Here is a 22,486-nt window from a genome sequence, read left to right on the forward strand (position 1 = left end):
GAAGAGCACCTGCATGCTTGCATGCAGAAGGTTCCTACAAGTTCCCTCCCTGGCATCTCCAGATAGGGATTCCTGCCTGCAACCTTGGAGAAGCCACTGCCAGTCTGGGTAGACAATACTGAGCTAGATGGACCTCTGGTCTGACTTGGTGTAAGGCTATGTTCCTGCGTGCCAGGCTGGTGCTGAAGGCACAGCAGCAGATTATTTGAAGCTTGCAAGTCACCAATGCATGAAGTTTGGATCCTTTCTCTCTCCAAGGTTTTCAAGGTCATAGAACAGGCCTTGAAGCTTTATTAGCATGACAAGTGGCAGTTTGATATAAAGGGGTCCCTAACTTAAATAAAAAGCACTTCTTATTTTATCCAGCAGAGGGCAGTAGTAAACAGTCACAGTTTTCCATTGTCCATGATGCTTTTCAGTATTTGGGGTGTGGGGGAAAGTGGTGGGGATTCTCTCTTCCTTTTAAACATCTGCACAACCAATGATTGCAGATGCTTTGCCACTGCAAAGTGGCTGTGTGGACCGTGCGTGGTGTGTGTGTGTTTTCAGCCCTGGCTGAATTTTTCCATGGTACAGTGGCTTAGCTGAGGTTTCCATCACAAGCTTGGCTGCCTCAATTCATAGCAGGCTTATACAGTCCGGGATTCCTTGGGCATGTTGACAAAGGCAGTAGATTCGTGAGAACAATCAATGACCTCGGAAACAACCCCAGGGATTCCGGAGCATGTAAACAAACCCAGCTGGGAGATAATCTGTCCATGGCATGTCTGCCAACCTTTACATTTAAAACTCACCTAACAACAATATTGCATAATTCATGCATGGGGTACTTTAGAAGGTGACCAAAGAAAATAGGCAGGTCTTTGTCCCGAGGAGTTTGCAATCCATGTTCTGTCAGAGAAGGCCATAGAGGTGAGAGTGCAGCAAAGCCAAGGTAAAAATGCAAGGGCAGAGGATGGAGGAGGATGGGACTTCTCTTTATCAGTTACTTACAAGTCCCATGGCTCACCTCCTCTTAGCTTTATGTCATCTGCCGCGCCATCTACGACGGATGACTTACAGGTTATAGACATCCTAAGAAATTGACACAGCCAGGAATTAATCTCGACGTGCATAATTTCCCCCCCACAACCTGGAGAGATTTATGCTCCCCACTCCCCCTTGCGAAAGGAGACCTGCCGAAGCCATCTGTCTTTTCTTTACGGCCTCTCTTAAAATTTTATGCCTTCAAATATGGTCTGGTTATGAGTTAACAATACTGGGAAGATCAATACCCGCATCTGACTAGGAGATCTCAGACAAAATGTGTTCATAAAAGTGGATGTCATCGTAAAATGATTATGGGCTTCATTCTTTCCCCCCTTTTGTTCTGCTCCCTGATTTGCACAAGGGTTTATGGTGTACCTGGAGAGCCACTTACACCTATACAAGTTTTCCTTGGCTTTCTTGTTCTCTATTTACCCGGACCTTAGTCAAATGGCAATTTGTTTTTAAGAAGCATTTAATAGAGCTGTCGATGTTAAAGAACCCAAAATGTAAAGAATCATGCATACAGATAAGTCTTTAAAAAATGCAAAGAACATAAAAACATAAGAACAGCCCTGCTGGATCAGGCCCAAGGCCCATCTAGTCCAGCATCAAGTTTAACACAGTGGCCCACCAGATGCCGCCAGAAGATTGTTGGCTGTCACCACATCTTGTGGCAGAGAATTCCACAAGTTGATTATGTGTTGTATGAAAAAGTACTTCCATTTGCTGGTCCTAGATTTCCTGGCCATCAATTTCATGGGATGACCCCTGGTTCTAGGGTTATGTGAGAGGGAGAAGAATTTCTCTCTATCCACTTTCTCCATATCATCCATGATTTTACAGACCTCTATCATGTCTCCCCACAGTCGTCTTTTTTCTAAACTAAATAGCCCCAGGTGTTGTAGCCTTGCCTCACAAGAAAGGTGCTCTAGGCCCCTGATTGTCTTGGTTGCCCTCTTCTGTAGTTCTTCCGCACCAAAGAAGTCTTATACCTCTGGTGTGTGAGGAGGAGGTCTGTGCGGGTGCATCATCAGTCATTTATGCATCCCTCTGTTATCAAGGACAGGGATGGGATTGGGTTGTAGTGCCGTTTGCATGCAGAAGGCCCCAAGTTCAGTCTCTGGTATCTGCAGGTAGCGCTGGGAAAGACTCTTGCCTGAAACCTTGGAGAAGTTGCTGCCAGTCAGTGTACACAATGCTGAGCTAGATGGATCAATGGTCTGACTCAGTATAAGGCAGCCAAATCAATTCCCTAAAGTAAACTCCCCCCCGCTTTGGGACAGCAGAAGGATTGGCAGGAAAGCAGGGAGAGGGGAATCACTGTTCAGCAAACTTGAATTTTCGAGCGTTTCCAGTGGATGCCTGAAAACTTCCTCCAGGGTTTTTCAAGTATTCAAGTGGGGTTTCTGCCCGCTTGACAAGATCATCTGAGGGGGCTCTGCTCTGGGTGCCGACAATGAGGGAGGCTAGGTTGTCATGCACTCGGGACAGGGCCTTCTCTGTGGCTGCCCCCTGGCTTTGGAATGCTCTCCTAGTGGCCATTCGCTCCTCAGACGCTGTCACAGTTTTTAGAAAGCTGGTTAAACCGTGGCTTTTTATCCAGGCCTTTACATGATTGTTTTATTGCTGTTTCTGTGTGTTTTTATCCATGTATAGTGTTTTGTATTTGTATATTATATATTTTAATATCAGGTTGTTTTATATTTTTAGCTAAATACTTTTAATTTATTTTTATTATGTGTTTTAACTTTTGTAAACTGCCTTGCGATTGTTTTTAATGAAAGGCGGTATATAAATCTAACAATCAATCAATCAATCAATCAATCAATAAAATGCTTCGAGAGCCTGATTGCTGTCTGGAGTGAGCCAGAGAGTGTGTGTACAGCACTGGTCACCCCAAGCCTGGTTCTCTCTACATCCTGCAGGTTCTCAGACTATCTAAAACATTGCATCTTTAAAAACATCATCATTGGAACACAATTTTATTCTGGGCAACTGTAACGAAGAGAGAACCAATCAAAGTGATTTTGTGGCCCACGTGATATGCTCAAGCTGTCAGCGATGCAAATGTATCCAGATTATGAATGAATGCATGTATTCGTTTATGGTTTTGTATTTAATTAAATAAATTAGTGCAATATGCCTTTTCTGTGTTATCTAGGATGCTGTTAGCAAGATGCTATACTTTTTAGACTGTGAGCTCTTTTGGGACAAGGAGACGTTTTATTTATTCATTATCTATTTCCGTATAACCTGCTTTGAGCACTCTTTGTTGGAATGTGGTATATAAATATTCATAGTCGTAATATTCACTTGCCACAAGAAATGCATTGAACTTCTCAATGCATTTGGCTGCTTGTTTGCACTCATACAAGCCAAAGTCTCTTAATGTCTCCTCCATCGCAGTGATCAAATGCAAAGGATAAAATAATAATCTCATCCAATCTGTTTAACTATTAAAAATCCTGAGCATTGAAAGGAAGCAAGTGGACAGTCAAGGATAAAAGGGGAAAATAGCATTTGGCTGAAATCAGTGCTGAGAATTCTCTGTCTGTGATCTGCTAGAATGGTCAAGAAGGAGAAATCCCACTCTTGCTTAAGCAGTTCTACTTCGCTTGTGAGACCTTCAAGGAATATGGACTGATCTTTAAAGAACTGCACTGGCTGCTGATTGATATATTTCCAAGTGAAATACAAAGTGCTGGTTATTCTCTAAAGAGCCTTGAATGGCTTGGGTCCAAGGTACTTAAGAAGCGCCTCCTTTGTTATGAACCCAGCTATCTATTGAGATCATCTGGGGAGGGCCGGTTATGGCTGCCACCAGCTCGTCTGGTAGCTACGCAGGGCCTGGGCCTTCTCTGTGGTTGCCCCAGAGCACTGAAATGTCCTCCCTGTTAAAATTGGAGTTTCTCCATCTCTGGCTGTTTTTAAAAAGACCCTTAAGCCGTGCCTGTTTCCTCAGACTTTTAATTAATTTTTAATCAATTTTATGTCATAATTGGATGATGATGATGATGATGATGATGATATATTTATATCCCATCCCTCCAGTACAATACTGCTCAAGACGGCTCACAACAATTTTAATATTTTATACAAATACAAGTGAATTTTGGCCCGTTGAATAACGGGCGCTAGTAACGGCGCTCCTGGACCCCCGCCGCCATTCCCCCTCCCTCCGCCGTTCCCCCCCTACCTTTAAGGGCCAAATCGGCCCAGGCATTTGCCCCCGCCAGGCCGGGGAGACGGAGACCGGGGGCGGAGCGGAGGCCATGTAACCTTAACAAAAAATTTACTCCCGCGGCCGCCGCCGCCAACCACCCACCCTCCCTCCCAGGTGCCGAGTCCCCCTTACCCTGGCCGACTGCTGTCGGCCGAAGACAGCCCTTAATTTAAGAGGCCGAGAGGAGCTCGCAAGCAGAGCTCCTCTCTGTGCAAAGCCTCTTGCCGAACTGCCGCTTTGGGCGCAAGGGACGCAAGCGCCCAAAGCGGCAGTTCGGCAAGAGGCTTTGCACAGAGAGGAGCTCTGCTTGCGAGCTCCTCTCGGCCTCTTAAATTAAGGGCTGTCTTCGGCCGACAGCAGTCGGCCAGGGTAAGGGGGACTCGGCAGCTGGGAGGGAGGGTGGGCGGTCGGCGGCCGCGGGAGTAAATTTTTTGTTAAGGTTACATGGCCTCCGCTCTGCCCCCGGCCTCCATCTATTTTGGCCGAGGCGGCGGCTCTGCCGCCGCCTTGGTCACTTTCCCGCCGCCTCCTCTCCAGCTTCTTCGGGGCGGCCGCTTCTGGCCGCCCAAGATGGCTGCCGGATGCCGGCGAGCGTGTCGCCCTTGCCCTGTTCTGCGCCTGCGCTTCGCGCAGGCGCAGAACAGGCCAGGGAGGCACAAACACACGCCTTGGTGTCCATCCATGGACGGACACCAAGGCTTTTATTAGAGAGGATGCCAAATATTTATATACCGCTTTTGAACAAAAGTTCCAAAAGCTGTTTGTTTGTTTACATTTAGATCCTGCTCTTCCTCCAAGGAGCCCAGAGCGGTGTAGTTAAGTTTCTCTTTCACAACAACCCTGTGAAGTAGGTTAGGCTGAGAGAGAAGTGACTGGCCCAGAGTCACCCAGCAAGTCTCGTGGCTGAATGGGGATTTGAACTCGGGTCTCCCCGGCCCTAGTCCAGCACTCCAACCACTACTCCATGCTGGCTCCCATGCCAGCATCACAGGCATGCAATGCTTCATACTCAAACTGAAGAGGCCCACCTGCACAGGTGTGCTGGGTGAGGAGGCCCACCTGTGGCCGCCGCCACCATGGAGTGATGGTGGCCTTAGCCTGCTCTGCTGGGCTCATCCCCTACCCCCGGTGATGAAGAGGGGAAAATAGTGGTGGGGTGGGGTGGTGGTGGGGCAGGAGTGGCGGGGCTATGGGGAGGCCCGCAGATCATTTGGATGCCCCCCCAGGAGGAAGGAGCAGTGGAGGGAGGAGGTATCTTTTAAAAGAAACTAAGGCGGGTCTCGCAGTGGGGGGTGGGGCGCTCCGACACCCTTCAGGTCTGGCGCCAAAATTACCTAGGTGGGCCCCTGACTGGCAGTGGCTACTCCAAGGTTGCAGGCGGGAGTCTCTCTCAGCCCTTCCTTGGAGATAGTACCAGGGAGGGAACTTGGAACCGTCTGCATGCAAGCAAGCGGGTGCTCTTCCCAGAGCGGCCCCATCCCCTGTGGGGAATATTTTACAGTATTGGGAAGAGGGGGCAATCTTCCCACTCAAATGCAAACCAGGGCAGCTCCTGCTTAGCAGAGGGGAGAATTCATGCTTGCTGCCACAAGACCAGCTCTCTTCCCCTCTCTCCGCCACATGTCGAGGAGTGACGGCTCCGAAATTGATCGTTTCAACCAGCTTTGCTGACAGATACCATTATGAGTTGAAACAGAACAAAACAAAAAGTGAGCGCGAGAGAGCGAGGTGGGGGAAAGGCAAAGCAGCGTCTTTAAGCTGCCTTTAATTAGCTCCCCAATCATTTTTTCGTTAGTGGATTAGTCACTGCAGCATGCTGTGCTTGCGGGATGTATGAGAGATCTTTTCAAAGGGCTCTCTCCCCCTGCCTTTCCCTTGCTTGTCTCAGAACATTGTTCCTCGCCTCTCCCTTGATTATTACACAAAATGCTTTTATTAGAACACATCAGGCCCTGCCAGGGTGAGACAAAGCCGCCGAGACTGACCCCCGAGAGACAATTGACAGCTGTGTTAATTTCTCCCAGTCAGATTCTTGCAGGATGGGCAAAGTGCAGTATTTTTAGGAGGCCTGGCTGAAAGCTGTCTGTCTGGGGGAGGGAACAGAAGCGGGAGGGGGGGAGATGGGGGAGGCAGTGAATGAGCAGCCATCCGGCGAAAGATGCAGAGTCAGGGCAGCCTTGACAAAAGGGAGGTGGGGAAATCGTGCCCTTCCTTCATTGCGGCAGAGATTCCTGTTTCCCCTGCAGCCTGGCACTGCACACTCGGGACACTTCTCCGCAAGCGCGTGAACTGCGTCCAAAGAGTCGTGCGTCTCGCACGGGTTATTGCCACAAAGGGTGGGTTGTGATCTCCGTGCAGAAATACAGGCTGCGGGAGAGATCTAAGTGGTGTGTGTGGGATGTGCAATTGATTTAATTGTGCCTTGCGGTCCATGGGCGTCTGCAGGCCTTTTTTGGTGTGTGTGTGTGGTGGGGGGAGCTCAAGCTCCTGCTAGTGGCTTCTACCCCATGGTAAATGGGCGCGTTGCATGCTGGTGCATGTGAACCCTAATCATGCCCCCGCCATCAGGATCAGACACAGGGGAGGTGTGACAGCTCTGCCCTTCTCTTGATCCCCACCAGTCAGCACTCCATTCAGGCACTGGATGGGGGCTGCAGTCTCTGCCTCTCCAACAGAGAGAAAGAAGCTCCCAGCCAGTGCTTGAATAAAGTGCTGACTGGTGAGGATCAGGAGGGGTCGGAGCTGCCGCTCCTCACAATACTGACCCCTTTGCTCAGCAGGGTCTGCCCTGGTTTGCATTTGAATGGGAGACTACATGTGTGAGCACTGTGAGATTTCCACCTTAGGGAATATCTGGGAAGAGCACCTGCTTGCTTGCCTGCAGAAGGGTCCCAGTTCCCTCCCTGGCGGCATCTCCAAGATAGGGCTGAGAGAGACTCCTGCCTGCAACCTGGGAGAAGCTGCTGCCAGTCTGTGTAGACAGCACTGAGCTAGAGGAACCAAGGGTCTGACTTGGCACAGGGGTGCCCTACAAACTTGGCCAGTGCCCTGAATATGCTCCAGAATCCTTTGCAATGCCCAAAAGAAACAGGGTGGATAAGGAAGATGCAGGAGGAGGAGAGCTGGTCTTGTGGTCGCAAGCATGAATTGTCCCCTCAGCATAAGAACATAAGAACAGCCCTGCTGGATCAGGCCCAAGGCCCATCTAGTCCAGCATCCTGTTTCGCACAGTGGCCCTCGGCTAAGTAGGGTCCACTCTGGTTTGCATTTCAATGGGAGACTACATGTGAGCACCATAAAAGATTCCCCTTAGGGGTTGGGGCCGCTCTGGGAAGAGCACCTACATGCTTGCATGCAGAAAGTCCCAGGTTCTCTCCCTGACATCTCCAAGGGAAAGAATCCCACCTGCAACTTTGCAGAAGGCACTGCCAGTCTGTGCAGACAATACTGAGCTAGATGAACCAAGTAGAAGGCAGATTCAGTAGACTACTGACTCAGTAGAAGGTGGATTCCTACGTACTGAATCCAGGCTGAGGCAACTGCCTCCTTGCCCTCCCCGCCACCCCAGTGGATGCCCATGTTATTGTCCCCCGCTGAACAGATCTAACTCATGATTACACACCAGACATGCACCTGACTTAATTGTGCATCCCCTTCCCAGGCATCAACAGAGGGGGCAGTAGAGATCAAAGTCATGGTTGCATCTGGCCTGCACAATTGGAACAGCTTCAGGGGAGGGCAACCCAGACAGGAACCAAGTCCTATGAGAAAGGGTTGAAGGAGCTGGGGCAGTTTAGCTTGGAGAAGAGAAGACGAAGGCAAGATGATGATGATAGCTTTCCTTAAATATCTGAAGGGCTGTCACAGAGGAGAAGGAGTAGACGCCCTCTGTGCCTCCGGAGGGCAGGACTAGAAACAGTGGGTTGAAATGGCAAGGAAGCAGATTCAGGCTGCACATCAGGAAGAACGTCCTCACTTTGAGAGCAGATGGACAGTGGAGCCATTTGCCTCATGATATGGCAGGCTTTCCGTCGCTAGAGGTTTTCAGAAAAAGGCCGGATGGCCACCTGTCATTGAGGCTTTAGCAGTTTCCTGAACTGTGCAGGGGGTTGGTCTAGACAGAAGACTCTTTTGTAGGGGAGAAGGGTGTGTGTGTGTCACAATAGTGTAATCAATTACATGTCTACAGTGCTTTACAAAGTACATGAGGACAGGACCCTGCCCCAAGGGGGTCCCAATCTGGGCTCTCCAGTATGTTGGATGCCCAGTGCACTTGGCCTAACTATGGCTTCACCCCCAGACATTGGTCTCTATGCAAATCCCCCTTTCTTTACTCTTAGTGGCTCTGCTTTTAGGTGCTCAGATTCTTCATACATGCATGTGGAATTTCATACTTCAAAGTATTTTGGCCAACGGTACCATCTCAGGGGACGAATGCAATGTTTACCCCGCTGGAGATGGAAAACAGATGATAGCATTGCAGCACTTACAGCTCCCTGTGTGTTATCACCCCTTCTTTATTCCCACCCCACAAACAATTATGGCAAAATTGTAGTCATTTTTGCACAGAGCAAACACTTAGGGTTAATAATGAACAAATTATTGCACTCTCTCCATGGAGTAATCGTTGGGGACATTCCTACCAATGTTCATTTCCATTCCTCTGACAACATTGGTAAAATTATAGCTTCGTTTTGTGTGTGTCTTTTAAAAGTTTTTCAAAAAACGTAAAACACCATAGCAAATGTGGCCGCTACAGGCCCAATGGCCAGGACAATAAAAGCATGAGAATGCACTGAAAGCAGAAGGTTTTGTAGTGCTATCATCTCTTTTCCATCTCTAGGGGTGTCAACCTTGTCAAAAATCACAATGAGCATCCGTCCCCCTCAGATGGTGCCAACCACACCAGCTGGCTCTTGGAATATCTTGGAATCCAGAGATTCCACCATTCTCGCCCTTTTTTTCCTAAGAACCCCCAGGTTTTTTTGGCCCAGCTCCTAACACCCAGCCCAGATGATTTACCCAAATCCCTTAACATAGGAAGCTGCCTTTATACCAAGTCAGACCACTGGTGCATCTAGTCCAGTATTGTCTACACAGATTGGCAGCGCCTTCTCCAAGGTTGCAGGCAAGAGTCTCTCTCAGCCCTCTCTGGAGATGCTGCCAGGGAGGGAACTTGGAATCTTCTGCATACAAGCATGCAGAAGCTTTCCCCTAAGGCGGGGCTGCTCAACTTTGGCCCTCCTGCAAATGTTGGCTTACAGTTCCCATAACCACTGGCTATTGGCCATTGTGGCTGAGGATTATGGGAGTTGTAGTCCAAAAACAGCTGGGGGGGGTAGGTTGAGCAGGTCTGCCCTAAGGGGAATATCTTACAGTGCTTAGACATCATGAGTGAGCACAGTAAGATATTCCCCTTTGAGCAGGTGTGACACATGTAGCCTCCCATTCCAATGCAAACCAGGCTGGACTCTGCTTAGCAAAGGGGATAATTCATGCTTGCTACCACAAGACTAGCTCTCCTCTTTCTGTAGCCTCAGCCTTTTGATGGACGGCACACATGATAGGGCCCTAGGAGCTTCCAGCGCTCCCAAAGGTTAGTGAGGGCTCTTCCCTGCGCCTCTCTGGCCGAGCCTTGTAGGACTCAAGTCCTCACGGATGCCCAGTGCCCTGTTGATCTCTGTGTGTCTCCAATTTCACTAGGACAGGAGTGCAGGCAGAGCTGAGCAGCCTCAGAGGGCCCTCTGGAACTGAACAGCCGGTCAGCTGAGAATGCCTGTCAGGATGCCAGGCCTGCCAATCGCTTGCCCCTCCTTCTGCACTGGGTTCGCCCGGAGCCTCTGAGGAGGTTTCCACTCTCTCTCACTTTGCCTCTCCCTGCCATCACCACCCACTCTCCACGCCTCCGGCCGCAAACCCAACACCCAGACCTTTCGCGGAGCGCTTTGCTTAATCCCCGGGATTCTTTATATAGGAATTAATATCTCCGTCACAGTGGGAGAGCACCAAAGGGACGGGAGACCGGGGGTGGGTCAGGGAGGGGGGGCCTGGTTTGTGCATTTATCTCTGGCATGGTGGTCTAGGGTTGCATTGCTTTGGTTTTTGGCCTCTCTCCGGCTCTGGGTTTTGCTTCTCTCGCTCTTAATCGGGACAGGGTGGTGGCAAGGCAGCTTGGCCACAGCAAAGAAGTTGCATGGTGTGATTTAGAGAGCGGGGGAGAGGGCATGGCTGAAGAAGAAGCCAGCGGCTTGCAGGTCCTTCTCTCTACTCTTCAGGTAAGAGGATCTTGACACTAGTTGGCGGGACCCCGGTTGGCCGGCCTCTCTCTCTCTCTCTCTCTCTCTCTCTCTCTCTCTCTCTCTCTCTCCATCTCTTTATATCTCAGCCTGAAGAATTGTATAGAAGCACCTGCCTTGATTTCTAGTTGCTACAAAAAAAAAAAAAAAAAAAATCAGCGTTGATCAGGAGAATGGGGTTCACCTTGGGTGCATAACGTTGGCCTAGTGTGTGAACTGGAAAGTCCCGAGTTCGAATCTTACCTTTGCCACAAACTAACTAGATGGATTTGTGCAAGCAGCCACCTCTTGCGCTCAATTTCCCCACATCTGCAAAATAGGAATGATTATTTTGACTTTACACAGCCGCTGTAAGGCTTATTTAGATAATATATCTGGAACACCGTAAGTGCTGTATCATTTGTATGGCACTGAATCTTTCTTGTACTAACCCTGGTTGTTTTAAGCCTGTTGCAAGCATTGGGGTCTTCCTCAAGCTTCAGAGCAAAATAATACAAATTCTCTGGTTATTCATTCGGGTCTAGTATCCTTGCATGCAAACATCACATGCATGTTTACTCCAAAATGATTCCCAGTGTGTCCAGAGATGTGTACAGGATTGTAGCCTTAGTCTTTTTTTTCTTTTTTCTTCTAATTAAGCGCTGTGCTCACTGGATGTCAGGCCTGGATTTGGCTTAATTAGTTTTTGGAGTGTTTTTTTTTACACCAGACAACTGAAGCTTGAGGAAGATTTCTGTGTCGCCCAAAAGTTTGTAACAGATATAAGCAGATGGGAGTTATGCAGTGCTATCTGTCCTGTGTGTCTCTGAAAGCACTTAAGGAAGATATCTCTTTTTCACTGCTGGAGCAGAAATTGAGTTAAGAGCATTAAGAATGGTGATGACGGCTATAATACTTACTGATTCTGGTAGGATCTCTGGCATCCTGGATCTGGGTACCATTCAGCAGGTGGCACTGAATGAAAGTTTGCAGACTGGTTTGCTATGAATGAGCAAGTAGGGGTGTGATTTGAGCAGTCTGTGAGAGAGTTGAAGAGCTGGCCAAGGCAGCAATAGAGAGTCTGTCGCAGACGTCTGCCCAGGAGGACGTGCCTGAGCCAAAACCACATGCTCATGTTTGTGCTCATTGTGTGTCATAACTTTCATACCATTCATAATTTTATAAACCTCTGCCATATGTACCCTTTAATCAGGTAGAGATGCTCTTGCAGTAGCAAGCATGAATTTCCCCCTTTACTAAGCAGGGTCTGCCTTGATTTGCATTTGCATGGGTGGCGACTACACGTGAGCATGATCTGCTGTAAGGAACTCCCCTTAGGGGATGGGACCAGAGCTCAGTGGAAGAGCATCAGCTTTGCACGTCAAAGGCCCCAGGTTTCAATCCCAGGTAGCATCTCCAGGTAGGCCTGTGAAAGATTCCTGCCTCAAACCTTGGAGAACTGCTGCCAGTCAGTGTAGACAATCCCGAGTAAGAAGGTCTAAAGGTCTGACTCGGTAGAAGGAGGCTTCCTGTGTTACTATGTTCCTGTGCTTACCACCAAAGACTTATGTGCATCATCTGTCCTCCCACACACCAGCCTGCAGAGAACTTTCCTTGGCCCCTGCAGCATTTTGTGTCTTTTGGTGTGTCTGTGTATCTCTGTATGAATTATTTCCCTGCACACCGCAGAAGTCCCGGCAATATGCAGAAGATTCTTCCCAGTCTATCCTTTCTCTTGTTTTCCTGTCTAGTGCATCTGGACAATGGACATCCACTTAACTAATAAAGGGAGCAGGAGAGAACAATGGTACCAGTTGGTACCATTATGCATTTGGGTTCAGTTCCAGTTCACATTCAGCTTGGTAATTTTTAATTCTTTGGCTCAGATCCTAACTTAAAAAATAATTTATCTGTTAGTTTAGACAGTCCTCCTTCCCTCCGCTCTCCTGTGTACATTCGGACATTCAGGAGAGCAGTCTCTCTGAAGTCAGCGAGACTGAAGAGAGAGGGACAGGAGCTGGCTGTGGAGAAGCTTCCTTCTTTACAGAAGGACAACTCACACAGCCAATGATATCAGAGCTGAGGGAGGATCTTCCTCCCTTGACTCTGGTTCCAGGGGCAGCAGTCTGTGACACCGAATTCGGATGTACTGCAGGTTGCCTAGTACCTCGGGTTGTGGCAATGAAACCCACTACAACCTGAGGGTTCAGACTGGAGCCCCAGATCTGAACCCTTGGTTTTGTCGCTGTGCATAACCTGGGTTGCCTGCATTTGGACATAATGTCCATGGAACCGCAGGCCCATTCAACTGTGCCTCTGTATTACGTGTGAATGTGGCAAAAGAAGCCATCTTGAACTAGTTTCAATATATTCCTGCCGAATAGTATCCCACTTGTGTTTGCAGTACTTTTATACAGTACTGTATTTACCCGAATCTATGACTAAGCTTTTCCCAAGTTCTTTGATGTGATAAATCAGGGGCTCATATTAAATTCAGAGTCCTCTTCCTTTTAAGGGGGTCATCTTAAATTTAGAGTAGGGATTGACTTGGATAAATATGGTAGAATGAATACCATGATGATTATTTAACTTGAGAAAAATATTTAGTGGCTGACATCCAGACCTACCTACCACCAACACACCAGCATTTTCTGCTGTGTGATGGCAAAGGGTGATTTCCAGCAATTTCCCCTTCCCTCTGCAGCCACTAACTATTTCCCTAAGGTCCCCCCAACCATTCGGGACAGAGTTTTGGGAGGCACAGGGAATTGAATAGGGAAGGGGAGATTGCTGAAAATTGCACACACCCCTCATGCAATGGAAAACCCTCACATGTTGGTGGAAGGTGAGTCCAGATGTTGGTCACTGGTTTCTTAAAAAACTGTTTAATTTTTAACTTGTGAAAGATATTCACAAGCAAACGATATACAAGAAACCTTGGGGAAATGAAACATTAATCATACAACTGAAAACTTAGTGACTGAGTACTGAAATACTTATTTGGAACGAGTTAGCACTTTTTCTATGTAGAGGTTCAGTTCTGTTTCTGGGTCAAGGAAACCAAGAAAGGTTAGATACAGGTGAATCTAACTGAAAAAACCTCTTTGATCTGTTTTTGGCTTTGGGTTCAGGATTTGGTTTGACTTCTTTTGCAGAAGAAGGAGAGAAGAGAGAAGAGAAAGAGGAAAAATAATTCTCTTTGACCTCTACCGAACTAATTTATGATGTCTGCATGCAAAGTTGATTTCCAGTTCTTTGTTGCAAGTGTTGTTACTGAAGTTACTAAAGTTAGTTGATGAAAAATGCCCCCTATAAATGCACCCTTTTTGCTGTTCTTCAAGCAGGTTCACCTGTATCTAATCTCCCTTGGTTTCCTTGAACTGGAAACAGAACTGAATCTCTACACAGAAAAAGAGCCAACTCGTTCCAAATAAGTATTTCAGTACTCAGTCACTAAGTTTTAAATTGTATGATTAATATTTCATTTCCTTTTTGCTGAAATGCATTGCTGAAACACAATCGGGTCGTGATCTCATGCCCTCCTCCCTTCCAGATGAATTCTTAGGGCAGTTCTTAGATGCTCGTCATGGCTGCAAGAAAGCGGAACTCCTAAGACTGTTTGTCAAAACATAAAACTGCTCCAATGATCTGTTTAGCTCAGAGATACTGGGCTGTGAATGGAGGCCACCATTGATGTTTAAGAACATAAGAACAGCCCTGCTGGATCAGGCCTAAGAATGCCCATCTAGTCCAGCATCTTGTTTCACACAGTGGCCCACCAGATGCCGCTGGAAGCCTACAGGCAAGAGCTGAGGGCATGCCCTCTCTCCTGCTATATCTCCCCTGCAACTGGTACTCAGAGGGCTGCCTTTGAGACTGGAGGTGGCCTATAGCCCTCTGACTAGTAGCCGTTGATAGACCTCTCCTCCATGAAGTTATCCAAACCCCTCTTAAAGCCACCCAGGTTGTTGGCTGTCACCACATCTTGTGGCAGAGAATTCCACAAATTGATTATGCGTTGTGTGAAAAAGTAATTCCATGTGTTGGTCCTAGATTTCCTGGCCATTGATTTCATGGGATGACCCCTGGTTCTAGTGTTATGGGAGAGGGAGAAGAATTTCCCTCTATCCACTTTCTCCACACCATGCATGATTTTACAGAACTCTATCCTCTCTCCCCGCAGTTGCCTTTTTTTCTAAACTAAAAAGCCCCATGTGTTGCAGCCTTGCCTCATAAGGAAGGTGCTTTAGATAATCTTGGTTGCCCTCTTCTGCACCTTTTCGAGTTCTAGAATGTCCTTTTTTTTAGATGTGGTGACCAGAATTGTACGCAGTATTCCAGGTGTGGATGCACGATCGTTTTGTATAAGGGCATTATAATATTAGCAGTTTTATTTTCAACCCCCTTCCTAAGGATCCCCAGCTTGGAATTGGCCTTTTTCACAGCTGCCGCACATTGAGTCGACATTTTCAACAAGCTGTCCCCCAAGATCCCTCTCCTGGCCAGTCACTGACAGCTCAGATCTGATTTACTGTCTGCGACGGCATTGCTACCCTTCACCACTGTATTCAATGTGCTCCTCCGCAGTCCAGCATCTTCATTGGGATGTGCTGCTAAATTGGTTAGCCCTATCACACTCCTCCCTCACAAGCAGGGGAGGAGAGCTGGTCTTGCAGTCACCAGCATGGCTTGTCCCCTTTGCTCATTTTGGTTTGCATTTGGATGGAGGATTGCATGTCATCACTGTAGGATACAGGGCCGTAGCTCAGTGACAGAGTATCTATTTGCATGCAGAAGTGCTCAGGTTTATGCCCTGGCATCTCCAGGTAGGGCTGGGAGAGACAGGGCTGTCCTTGGAGAGCCCTGGCAGGGTGCGGGGCCAGGGGCAAACCAGCCAGTGTGGGTCCCCCTTCCAGTTAATTCTAATGGGGGTTAAAAGAGTGGGGCCTGGGGCAGTCGCCCGGCTTGCCATGCCCGAAGGACAGCCTTGGGGAGAGACTCCTACCTGAAACCTGGGAGAGCCACTGCCAGTCAGTGCAGACAATGCTGAGCTAAATGGACCAAGGACCTGGCTCACTAGAAGGCAGCTTCCTACGTTCCCTACTGCTGCTCCAGTCATGGGGGGGGGGGGGACATAGGAGGGTCTCTTAATGAAATCTCTAAGCCCCAGCCTTGACTCTGTCCAATGTTAGCAAGACCAGTACGAATACGACCACTGTTTATATACCACTTTTCAACCAAAGTTCCCAAAACAGTTTACATAGATATAAATAATTAAAGTTGGATCCCTGTTCCCCAAAGGGCTCACAATCTAAAAAAAGGAGCATAAGATTGACACCAGCAACAGCCACTGGAGGGATGCTGTGCTGGGGATGGATAGGGCCAGTTGCTCTCTCCCTGCTCAATAAAGTAAAGCCTTCTAGAAACAGTATCTAGGGGCCCAGTCACCTCTGTGGCCTCCATATTAATTCAAGCACTGTATCCCCCATCTTTCCAAAGGGCCTAGGAACAGCTTGGGATGTCTGTTTAGCATTATTATCCATACTTCATGATACGGCATGCAACACCCTGGATTTAGTGCCACTGCTCAAAATGGCACACGTGTTTCTCAAGGCCACAACCTCTGGTTTTCGATTGTGTTCATTCAGAGTTGGCACCTGCTGCGACAGTTGGCAGATCTCAGCTTGGCCTCGGTCCCAGCTCTGTGGGGTGTCAAGGTTGACAACAAGCTACAATCCAAAAGGAAAGAGGTGGAAATCATGTGCCGACGGAAGCTGTGTTCTTTTGGGTGCATTCCTGCATGCATCATACCATTGCCTAGCAGGAAATAGACCCAAGTGCCTCTGTCTGGCAGCTGTGGTCACCTTCCACTTTCTTCCCTGCGGTTATATTGTAGATGACAAATTGTCAAATGGATCAGTTGTTATACTGTAGTCGGGTGGAAAGACCTTAGGCTGTTTAGAGTCTGGGACTGGCTGGGGTAATTAAAATGCTTAGAGCAGGAATTCTCAAACTTGAGTTACCAGAGGTTGTTGGACTACAACTGCCATCATCCATAGCTACAATGGGATGATGGGAGTTGTAGTCCAAGAACTTCTGGCTACTCAAGTTTGAGGACACCTGCCATAGAGTGTTTGAGAACATAGCGCTGTTCCACAAATACTTTGCTGGCAATGGCCACGTTCGCACATAACATAAGGGACCTCCAGTTTCACTTTCAGTATGTCCGAATGCGGGCAACCACAGGAAAATGGACTCATGGTTTCCCTCTCTGGACTCTGATTTGTATCTTCTGTTCATACTGAGTTTCACCCCCTGTACCTCTGGTTCTGCGATGCCAGCGTTATGTCTGAATGTGGCCTCGCAGTCTGATTGCTTTGCATCTGGAGCTGAGGAAGCTCCTCCCTCACTTCAGCTGCTATTGGCTGGCGGGGCTGTCCTTCAATAAAGAAGGAAGCCCAGGCAGCCATTTCCCTGTCCTCTCTGCTGTCAGTGAGACTGCAGAGAGGGAGCTCTCCTGAATGTCCAGATTCGGACGGGATCGTGAAGGGAGTGGAACCTTGGGTACATTGGACCCATGATTCTGCATTACATCTGAATGCGGCCATAATTTGTGATGGGACATATGGTTCTGGATCTTCCTCCTTCCCAGTGGATTGGATTTGTTAACATACATAGATATCTACAGATTCTACACATGCCATATGCTTGCATTAAAACATGTATCTAAACATGTGTTTAGCAATGTATCATAGCATCAGCAGGTTGGGTAGGAAATGTGTGCAAATACTTGACAAAATTATATTCTAAATAAATATTCTGGTGATAGGGGAAAATCTGGGCGATTTTTTTTAGCAGAAGCGAGTGGAACAGATATCAAAGGAAGCTGTGTGAATTTCAGTTGGAATGAAAACAGTGATACCCAGTCATTCTTATGGATGCCACTGAAATTTTGGAAAGGTGAAGTTTCAAGGGAAGCTCAACAAGTTTCTATAAGAGAAGTGAAATTTTGCAGGGAGTTTCTGTGCATACTTCTGACCTCAGGGGTGCACCTAGGTAATTTTGGAGCCTGGACCTAAAGGCCCTTGGAGACCCCCCCTCCCCTTCAAATTAAGCAACAACAACACCCAGGACAGACTAAGTGGGATTTGGAGGCCTCCAGAGGCTGTGGAGGCCCTGGACTTCAGCCCCAAAGTCTAGGGGTAAGAGTGCCTCTGACTGACCTTGGGTGAAAAGTCAGCTCATATGAGTACTTACGTTAGGGGTGGGCAACCGTGGTTCTCCAGCTATTGTTGAACTACAACTCCCATTATCCCCAGCCACAGTTTATTGTGTCTGGGCATGATGAGAATTGCAGTTCCACAACAGCTGGAGAGGTAAGGTTGCCTACCCCTGGCTTAAATTAAAGAGTAAACCTTTTCCTAGATGACTCCATTTTGGGCTGCAGAGTAGACATTTTTATATTTGAATGCTCCCTAATGAAAAACATCCCCATATGAAAAGCAACCTGGGAGAAAGCAGGGTGGTTAGAAATCTCCTTGAGATGCCAGTTCTCAACCTACAGGGAGATGCTTGCTTTCCCATTCAAACATGCAACCCCCTCCATCTGCAGTTCAAAATGGTACAGCTCAGGAGAGATTCTACCGCTAGATTCTATATAGTTCACTTCTGGCTCTTCGAGCAGCAGGTCTCAGAATAGCTGCCACGAGGTTGCCACGGCCAGAAATCCACAGGACACCTCATCCTCACTTTGTCATGAGTAAACGGAGTGACTTTGATCTTCAGATTTTTCTCGTGGAATTTGGCAGGCCAGGCGACTTCAAAGGACTTCACATCAAAGCAGGGACTGTGGGGAAGAGTTACACAGGGCGAGGCACCCAGTTCAGTCATGTGAACCGACTGCTCTAAAATCCAGGGCTCAGTCCAAAAGGCTGTAGAGGCAGCTGCAGGAGGCATATCGTCAACCCCCCCCCCTGCACAACTCACTTTTCTGCCCTACCCTTCTAGGCTTTCAAGTTGCAGCCATCCCTGCCCCCCACCCCCACTATATCTACTCACTGTGCAGGGAAAATGTATTTATGACATTTGTCTTCCTCCAAGAAGCTCAGAGTGGTATACGGCATTCACCTTTCTCAGGTAGGTTTTGTCCTTTAAGGTAGGCAAGGCTGAGAGGAAGGGATTCAAGAGTACCCAGTGAGCTTCGTGGGTGAGCAGCGATTTAGACCCAGATCTCTCCCATACTGAATAACAGAATGTCAGGGTTGGAAGGGACCTTGCAGGTCTTCTGGTCTGCTGCTGTGCTCAGGACAGGAATCTGCTGCATCATCCCTGGCAAATGGCCAGCCAGGGACTGACTCTGCACTGCAGTGCTGGCCACATGGAGGATATGGCGAGCTGGAGAATAAGATCCATAGTCATGGAAGTGATTCAAACTGGCGGTGGCGTGGTGGGAAGCCTGCTTAGGTAGCCCACCACTTAGCCCGGGTTTGGGGTGTGAGGGTGCCCAGAAAGCAGGCTAAATGAGCGTGTGTCAGTGTTCCGTGGCTTGGTGTGGCACCTACACACAAGTAGCCTCCTAGCCTGCATCAGGCTAGGCTCCCCATAATGCACTGCACACTCACGTGGTGCATTTTGGGAGCTCTGGGGGCCTCCTGGCCCCCAAACCTCCCAGCTGCCAGTAGCAGCTGGCGAATGTCTGAGTGGGCGATCCATTCACCCAGCCAGGAGGAATGGATCATCTGCAGGGGAGGTCAGCATTTTGTGGCTTCCACTCCTTGCCCATTTAGAGCCCTTTCTCCGATCATGAGAAAGGGCTCATAGCCTTCTGGGAGGCAGGCCCCAGGGGTTAGGGTTAGCTGATGGGTTAGCCTTCAGCTATTGTGCCTGGGGATAGTAGTAGAAGTAGTAGTAGTAAAAATAAATAAAACTTTATCCATTGACTACATGTGAGTGCTGTTAAGATATTCCCCTGTTTGCATGCAGAAGGTTCCAAGTTCCCTCCCTGGCATCTCCAAGATGGGACTGGGAGAGCGACTCCTCCAGTGTCCACCTCCCACACGATCACTTTCCTCTCCTCCAAACTAGCATTTAACCCATACATGACCAAAAAACAGGAGTGATTTTTAATGGACACGTGAACAAGTCTACTGACTGGCACAAGCTGCCCCGGAATCTGGGCGGGGGTCTTTTCCTGTCTTACCTAGTGATTCTAGGGATTTGTGTCTGGCAGTATTTGAAACAGAATGAGGCTGTTCACATGAGCAGTCATACCTGGGCTCTACATGCGGTGCATTGTGGGATGCAGGAGTCCACAGCCTGCTTTCCTCCTCCTCCTTTGCAGCTTGAATTGTGCCACGTGTCGGCATGCGATGCAGTTGTATGGGGCACGTGGTGCTGGCAAGCCTGAGAGCAGCTTGAATCGTGTGGCTCCTGCCTTCCCCGCAGCCTTCGCCTGGCTGGGTAAGCACAGGTTGTGTGAACCTTAAGGGGTTTCAGAAGCTTCAGATAGTCATACTAAAGGTGAAGCTGCAATTCTTCTATTTGGTACTGATTTGCCTTGGCAGGAGGGGTGGTGAGGGGGAAACAGTGGGACGAAAATATGCTGCCAGCTTGGCATCTGAACTCCCCACCTGTCTGCACCACAGATGGAACCAGAGGCTGCCAGCAGGGAGAGAAAGGTTGGTACATTTGATCTTCTATTAAAATGCTGAATGGCTGAAGTCACAGAAGCCTGAGTGGGCTGAGCTGTTTTTCTCCACACTTCATTCTTCCAGGAATAAATCATCATTAGACAAACAAATGGGCCAGTGATGTGCATGGATGTGGATAAGGACCAGTTTCTACAGTCTGAAGATTATTCCAGCGATGACATTTTTCCTGGGCTACACTGATTTCTTCTTGCAAATGGGAGGGTTGAACTTCTGAATGCTCTCCCATCAAACAAACAACATTCCTTTCATATGGAAAACTAGCACACTCTTTCCCCTGACATGCTGTTTTTCTCAGTGCAGGGAAGAAGGATCCCTTCTGTGCAGGGGAGTGTTAAAAATGCTTCACCCCCCACACCTGCAGCCGGAGTGGCACCATCTGTGAAAAGCTGAACCACAAAGGAAGATGCCTTAAACTGAATCAGACCAGTGGTCCATCTAACTCAGTGAGGCGCTTCACATGAGTGGTGTGAAGCGCCTCGTGGTGGTTTGCGGGGAGAGAGGGCTTAGCTTGCTTTCCCCGCAGATGATCAAACAGGTAGCCCTGGGCAGCTGGATCGGGCGCCCACACGACTACGGGCTCTGTCACGGAGCTGGTGGGGGCTGTGGGGATCGGGGGGCACACGAGAGACCCCCAAAGAATGGGAGACCTCCTGGGAGGCCAGGAGGTTGGCTGCAGCCTCCTGGCCGGCACTCGGGGGTCTACCCATGTGTTGCCACGTGCCGCGGTGGCACATGAGCAAAAAATGAGGTTAACAGAGTGCTTGCTCTATTAACCTCATTAAAGGGGAGTGGGAATTAGGCGGGCGAGCTGCCTTGGAACCACTGCGAGCCTGGTAGTTCCCACAATCAGTAGAAAGTGGGCTAGGCTCCCTACTGATCGTGGGAATTGCTTCAGTATTGTCTACACCAGGGGTGTCAAACTCAATCACATAAGGGGCCGAAATCTAAAACACAGGCTAAGTTGCGGGTCAATTTTTTTTATTATACTCACGGTTTGGGACTGGGTCCTTCTGCCTATGGCGTGGCCAGGCACTTGTGTGAAGCACCTTGCTCCAACCTAGCTTTTACACGGGGATTGGGTCCTTCTGCCTGCAGTGCAGTCAGGCACTTGCTACCTAGCTTTCTGGGACTGGGTCCTTCTGCCTGCAAATGGGTACTGAGGCAGCGTGGTCAGGCGCTTGGATGCGGCACAGTCACCGCGGGCCACATAAAATGGCCAGGTGGGCCGGATTCGGCCCGCGGGCCTTGTGTTTGACATGTGTGGTCTACACGGACTGGCAGCGGCTCTTCAAGGTTACCGGCAGGAGTTTCTCCCAGCCCTCCCTGCAGATGCCAGGGAGTGAACCAGGGCCTTCTGCATGCAAAGCAGATGCTCTTCCACACAGGTACCTTACAGTACTTGCACGTAGCCTCCCATCCAGCTGCAAATCAAGGAGAACCCTATTTAGCAAAGGGGGCAATTCATGCTTGCCTCCACAAGACCAGCTCTTCTTCCCATCCGAACATACTTGTGATGATTAGATAGACTGGAGAAAGAAATGAGTTACTGTGGCTCTGTCTACATTCCACATGAGTAAGAGGCAGGAGAGCTAAGAGGGAGAGGCAGAGTTCAAGTGAGCTAATAAGAGATGCCTGTGCCTTCACCCCGTCTTGTCTAGGACAATCTCTGCTCAGCCTTTGCTCCAAATCTCATCCCTAAATGTGTTTCCACTTCATATCTGCTGCTCTGTCTCTCTGCCCAGGTAGAAATGATGCTTCACTCACAGGGGACAGTTGGAGTCAGACGAATCCCTCATTTTATGAGGTTGGTGTTCTGAGCACCACTTGATGGACTCTTTAATTTTAAGTATCAGCAGGAGAAGGAGTTTAATGGGGAAAAGAGACAAGTGTTTTAGATTGCAGTGCCCTCTTTTGTAGCCCATTAGGAGGAGGTCTGTCCTCATTATATAAGCTCCTGCCACAACTTTAAACTTCAAGTCCTTGTTGACATTAAGATATATGGCTGAGTCCTTTTGGAACGGTAGCGTTTTATATGCCAGATGAAGGGAAAGATAATTCTGAATGCTTCTTCATGAGGCTGCATCATTCACCATTCAAAGGAGACATGTGCAGACATCCTCTTGATAAATCTAACTGGTCTCATAGAAACTTATTTGGAAGGTTCTCAAGATGTTTGTCTTGGGAGAACCTCTGAAATCTGCTTGAAATTCCACTCTGTTCAGAAAGGCTCTGAGAAATGTTAGAGAGAT

General features: G+C 48.5%; 1 protein-coding gene and 1 long non-coding RNA gene across 17 annotated transcripts in view; one reads left to right on the forward strand and one right to left on the reverse strand.

Annotated features, from left to right (window-relative positions):
• LOC128334859 (uncharacterized) overlaps nt 1-22,486 on the reverse strand; it is an 83,360-nt gene that overhangs the window by 43,252 nt on the left and 17,622 nt on the right. For 6 of the 9 annotated variants that reach the window (XR_008311427.1, XR_008311428.1, XR_008311426.1 and 3 more), the window contains exon 4: nt 10,792-10,857. This is a non-coding gene — a long non-coding RNA (uncharacterized LOC128334859). Of the gene's footprint in view, nt 1-10,666; nt 10,680-10,791; nt 10,858-17,969; nt 18,374-19,797; nt 19,983-22,486 lie in introns of those variants that run through there. The other 3 variants (XR_008311433.1, XR_008311431.1, XR_008311435.1) reach the window with 3 other exon arrangements.
• Nucleotides 10,284-22,486, forward strand: part of AGBL1 (AGBL carboxypeptidase 1) — a 371,201-nt gene continuing 358,998 nt past the window's right edge. For 7 of the 8 annotated variants that reach the window (XM_053272300.1, XM_053272296.1, XM_053272297.1 and 4 more), the window contains exon 1: nt 10,284-10,527. In XM_053272300.1, the coding sequence (XP_053128275.1) occupies nt 10,477-10,527 (51 nt within the window). In that variant the 5' untranslated portion in view covers nt 10,284-10,476. Of the gene's footprint in view, nt 10,528-19,867; nt 19,987-22,486 lie in introns of all 8 variants that reach the window. The other variant, XM_053272298.1, reaches the window with a different exon arrangement.

The sequence above is a fragment of the Hemicordylus capensis genome, chromosome 10 (assembly GCF_027244095.1).
Source record: "Hemicordylus capensis ecotype Gifberg chromosome 10, rHemCap1.1.pri, whole genome shotgun sequence".
In the NCBI taxonomy this organism is placed as follows: domain Eukaryota; kingdom Metazoa; phylum Chordata; class Lepidosauria; order Squamata; family Cordylidae; genus Hemicordylus; species Hemicordylus capensis.